Consider the following 5,315-nt stretch of genomic DNA (forward strand, 5'->3'; position numbering starts at 1 on the left):
ATGAAGAAAACGGAGGCAAAGAGGTCTAGTTAATGACCCAAGGCCACCCGGCTCCGAGCCAGCGGGACAGGCCGCGGCCGCCCGCCTGTCTTTGCAGCTCCGGGTCTGAAGCCGCCACTCTGGTCTCTTCCTGCAAATTCCCTTTGTTCACGTTGCTGCAGAATACGTCACTTCCTAATTTGCATGTGATTTCATGTCGCTCCGGCACTCTCATTACACACGAATCACCAGGTCTTGATGCTGGGGGGAGGCGGTGAAAGGGGTCCAGAAACTCAGCAAAGGGCCGCCCGCGGGGGCCTCGAAGGCTGTTCTCAGCCCTCGGTCCGGGCCGCCGGCCGGCGCCGCCTGCAGTTGCGAGCTGAGCCCACCAGGCGGCGGGGCAGCCCACGAGCTCCGCCCGCGCCGCGTCTCTCTGGGGGCGGCGGGCAAGGGCCGCCTCCTGGCCCATAAGGCCGCGGGCCGGAAGCGCCGCTCTCTCTTCCTGTTCTCCATCATGGCGGTGAGTAGCCGAGCGCCGGCTTTGCCTCTTTTCATCCGCCTCCATCCATGGCCGGCCCAGCTTGCGGGGCTTGCCTCGCCCGCGGCCCGAGGAGTACGGGGCCCGCAGTGCCGGCCGTGCCCAGACTGGCAGGCCCCCGCGAGCTAGGGGCTCGGAGCCGGGCCCCGTCGCCTGCCCCTGCCCTGCCGGAGCGGCCCTGGAGACCGCCGCCGGGAGGGCTGGGCAGCTCGCCGGGGCTGCAGCCGGGCGAGTGGCGCGAACGGAGGGGCCTGGGACAGGGGTCGGGCCTGAGGCTGGGCGCGGGGCTTGAGACTGGCGGGTCCGGGGCGGGGGGGCCGCCCGTGTTGCGCTCGGGGAAGACGCAGCCTTGGCCGCGGCCGCCGAAGCGCCCCGACTGGGACGGGGCCCCCCGCGAGCCACGTGCTCCGCGCCCCCGCGGCTGGTGCTGAGCCTCACTCTGGAGCCGGCCTTCTGGGGGCGCGCTGCCCTCCCCTGCTCGGCGAGCCTCTTGGGGATGTGTCCTCCAGCTTATCCTAAGACTCTCTTGGCCCCTTCGGTGCGTGAAGGAAGAAGCAGCCCCGAACCGTCTCCCTCGATGCCTCCTCCTCGCCACACCATTAGGGGCTTCCTGATAGCTTGGAGTGAGCATCAGTAAACTGGCCATGTGTGGGAACAGGGGCCTGGCCGCCGTGGCGGTGCTGACTGCTGTGCTTCCTTGTAGCAGGATCAGGGTGAAAAGGAGAACCCCATGCGGGAACTTCGCATCCGCAAGCTCTGCCTCAACATCTGTGTGGGGGAGAGTGGAGACAGACTGACCCGGGCAGCCAAGGTGCTGGAGCAGCTCACAGGTCAGACCCCCGTGTTCTCCAAAGGTGAGTAGTGGCAGACAGGGAGAGGGCCGGCGCCGGGCAGGTCTGGGTGTTGACTTACCTCCTGTCAGTCCTGTTCAGAGGCTATTTTGAAAGTGACAGTGGTATCCCCTAAAAGCATTAGCTTTCTGAACTACCTAAAAAGTAATAATTGCTTGTGGCATTGGAATACTAGGTTTTATAAGAGCAGAGAGGAAGACTTAATCAACTGCAGGTTTTCCAAGTAATGATTATCAGTGGGTTGTATAGGCCAGGTGGGAACATGGCTAGCATCCAACTTGCTTCAAATCTGGCCACATCACCGGTTATTCTGAGACTGGCCCCTTTGGGTTTCAGCCTCTTTTCTTCATAAAGGCTTGATAGAGTATAAGATTGTAAAGGATAGGATGATTTAGTGTTTATGAAATGCCTGCTACAAACCAAGCACAATGTAACCATTGCTGTTTTGTTACCTTTTAAAGTTTCATTGTTTTAGGATATTAAGTATGACTGAATTGAAAGTCGGAAAATGTTTCCTTTGTTATAGCTAGAGCTGATTAACAGGTGTGCGTGACACTGGGCGTGACACTGGTTAGAACACAACACTTAAGAGCTTGTATTGCTACCTAAATGACTTTTGGAGGTACTTTTCTGAGGGAAGGGTTTGTATGCAGGGGATCTGAAATTATCCGTTTTATCCCTGTCTGCAGCTAGATACACCGTCAGATCCTTTGGCATCCGGAGAAATGAAAAAATTGCTGTTCATTGCACAGTCCGTGGTGCCAAGGCAGAAGAAATCTTGGAGAAAGGTCTAAAGGTAAGGTGGATGCCATCCTGCAGTGATACTCAACTTGTATTTCTCAGGTGCTGACTGTTGCATACCAAACTAGTTATTTTGGGAGGGTTTGCATTAACAAGGAATGTGCTGCATTTCCTCCTCAGGTGCGAGAATACGAGTTACGAAAAAATAACTTCTCAGATACTGGAAACTTTGGCTTTGGGATCCAGGAACACATCGATCTGGGAATCAAATATGATCCAAGCATTGGTATCTACGGCCTGGACTTCTATGTGGTATGAATATTTATTCCACTCCTGGTCTGAGGAGAGTGGAATCTGCTTTTCCTTTAGTTGATGTGGCTGTCCTGTTAAGATGTTGGATTGAACTTTGAGTGTTGTTTGCCTTTATGTTCTCCCTGTAGGGAAGATGTGCCACATTTGTGGCAGGTGTAGGGCTACAATATGGACCAGGTAGATAAAAGTCCTGCTGTTAAAAAGTATACAGTCTAGGATTTAGCAAACACCAGCCTGGCTTAAAGATGGGTAAAGGAAACTGCTAGCCTATCAGCCACTGAATTGAAAAATTGAGAGTATTGGGGAGGGGGCGGATTGAGAGTATTGGCAGTGCAGTTGGCTTGTGGGTTGGCTGTGTTGAGGTGCTCTTTCCCAGCTTCTTCCTTTAGGTCTGGGGGTGGAGTGGCTTCCATCTAGAGGACGTAGACGTACATCTGCTGGTTGGGCTGTTTGCTTGGGGCAGGAATTTTAATGTAGAAACAACCATTTGTGTTACTGCAGTGTTTTGGTCCAATCATAAAAACCAAGTAAGCGATCACCGAAAGTGTTGATTAGTGTGAAGGCTGAATGACGACAGCCCTCGTTCAATTTGAACATCTCCAACCAATAATGAGATTGGGATGCTCACAGGCAGTTTGGGATGAGCAAACTTTTAAAAAGCACCACTTAGCTGAATCATGGGGAAAGTATTTGTGCTTCTAGAATTTTAAGTTTCTGCAGTGTGTACGTTACAATAAGACTTTGTTTTTTCAAAGTACTTTGGAAATGTGGGCATGGTGGTGGAGAATCCTTACCAACTATTGGAAGTTGGGGGATGAAAGGTTCAGCCTTCAAAGCGAACCGGTAGTATGGTGGTGCGTGGTCTAGGATGCTGTAGCAGTTTCATCGGATCATGAGGTCATGGGTCTCTGGCTCCAGAATGCTTTGGGCCATCAGGCGATCCATCTTCAATGTGTGAGTCTTGTCCGTCTGCTCTTTACTCTGAGCTGGCTAGGTGACTGTTGGTTATTCCTGGGACAGGTGCTGGGTAGGCCAGGTTTCAGCATCGCAGACAAGAAACGCAGGACAGGCTGCATTGGGGCCAAACACAGAATCAGCAAAGAGGAGGCCATGCGCTGGTTCCAGCAGAAGGTAAAGCTGACTTATCTCAGGTGAAGTGGTGGAATGTGGTGTTGGTGAATGGCATTGGGATTGGGTATACAAAAATCATGCATCATTTGGTGGGTACCTTCTTAACGATAGAATTTTTGGGTGCCTTGGCAAATGGGGCTTCTAGGCCTGGTCTAAAAGATGATCTAGAACGAGGTCTCCCCACCCATCTGAATGCAGGTAGTTGGAAGGGGGAGGATTATAGCTTAAATAGGAGCCCCCTTTTTCTTGGGGTATAGTGCAGTTGCGCAATTTAGCAGTTGTTACAACTGGCCAGCTTCCTACTTAGTCCAGAGGGATGTGGGATTGAAATCTGAAGTTTACGTATGAGATTTGAATTCTCAAACGTTATCCTATGCTGCAATCTTTCCTGTTGCCTCCTTTTCTGAAAAAAAACAAAATCTCTTCTTTTTCAGTATGATGGGATCATCCTTCCTGGCAAATAAATTCCTGTTTCTATCCAAAAAGACTAATAAAGTCTGTTCAGTGAAATGTACGTTACTGTTGTGTGTTCTGTGAAAGGAGCCTGGCCATATTCAAGTCCTTGGACCTCAAGCCACTCAAAGCTTCGATGGGAATGGCTGGTAACAACCCTGTCGTCCTCTGATTGGATGCCAGTGTTTCCTGGATGACCCAAGCACGAGCTTTGCAGCATTGCTTGTGCTCGTCGCACCCTGCTTGATAGGCTGTGGTGCAGTGGTCTCATGGAAACTGGTTTTAGAGGGGGTGGAGGGTGCGGTTGGGTTGGGGGTTGAATTTAGACCCTCGGGATGAAGTGCGCCCATGTCCTAGGACATTCTTCTCAGTAATTCTGTTCTGGATATTTCAGCAGTACTGATGACTGATGAGGAAATCACAGGCTTTGGTAGGATATTTGGGATTAAGTTTTGGTGGTTTTTTTTTTTTTTTTAATAGAGGCATGTTTTATTTATTTGTTTGTTTGTTTTTGTTTATACATGCACTGGGTACAGTCAGAAGCGTGGGAGGGTGAGAGAATTCACCAGAGCCAGAGCGGGGAGCAGAGCAGGCAGAAGGACCGAAGTACACTGCTGAGGGGAGTAGCGGGCGGCAGGAGAGGTCTGCGCGCCATGTGGGACCCTCCTCCGGTGGCCGGGGAGCAGCCGGGGATCGAACCGGCGCCGCAGAGGCCGCGGGCAGCGTCGCAACCCAGCGCTCAACCGCTGCGCCACCGGGGAGGCCCAGTTTTGGTTTAACTGTTCAGACTCAGTTTTCTTTTAAAGAAGAAACTGTAGAGTAGTTGAAAGGCAGTATATAGAGAGAGACAAGCTGGCTGGATTTGGTTGTCTCTTATTAGCTAATTAAGTCAATTTCTTATCTCAGTTTCTGCATCTGTATCATAGAAGTAGTAATAATGGTTACGTCCTTCAGAGGGTTTTATACCAGTAGAATACAGACCTCACCAGGCATGTAGTGCTCAAAAAAAGGTTTGTGTTTTGGTGTATGAAAAAGATTACTACCTTTTGGTAGAACTGGAACTGGGACCGATAATACTCCTAAGTTGCCATTTCTCTGGCCATTAGATAAAATATTTGACTGGTAGTTCACGGTTTACAAACCATGTTTAAACTATGAGCACACACGGTAACTTAGCGCAGTAACGTACTCGTGCCTGGGGTTCCGCTGTCCTTGGGCCTCCTTTTCATTTGTTAAATGGGTCTGTTTTTTTACCCCGTAGGTATTTTGAAACCAGAAGATGATCTAGTATACCTAACATTTTATGAAAA

The 5,315-nt window shown here is 50.9% G+C and overlaps 1 protein-coding gene across 1 annotated transcript; it reads left to right on the top strand.

Moving 5' to 3' along the window:
- The first annotated feature begins 487 nt into the window (after nt 1-487).
- RPL11 (ribosomal protein L11) lies at nt 488-4,066 on the top strand. Its single transcript, XM_084243006.1, has 6 exons — nt 488-499; nt 1,221-1,371; nt 2,058-2,164; nt 2,290-2,421; nt 3,442-3,552; nt 3,987-4,066. The coding sequence occupies exons 1-6, from the start codon at nt 494-496 to the stop codon at nt 4,014-4,016; spliced, it is 537 nt and encodes a 178-aa protein (XP_084099132.1). The 5' UTR covers nt 488-493; the 3' UTR covers nt 4,017-4,066.
- Nucleotides 4,067-5,315: the final 1,249 nt, after the last annotated feature.

This window comes from Talpa europaea (assembly GCF_964194135.1).
Source record: "Talpa europaea genome assembly, chromosome: 9".
NCBI classification, from domain to species: Eukaryota; Metazoa; Chordata; class Mammalia; order Eulipotyphla; family Talpidae; genus Talpa; species Talpa europaea.

What these genes read in the sequence shown, in the direction of transcription:
- RPL11 (XM_084243006.1), top strand. An exon ending in GACCCCCGTGTTCTCCAAAG is followed by an intron (nt 1,372 to 2,057) that starts GTGAGTAGTGGC and finishes CCCTGTCTGCAG; the next exon opens with CTAGATACACCGTCAGATCC. An exon ending in ACGGCCTGGACTTCTATGTG is followed by an intron (nt 2,422 to 3,441) that starts GTATGAATATTT and finishes TTCCTGGGACAG; the next exon opens with GTGCTGGGTAGGCCAGGTTT.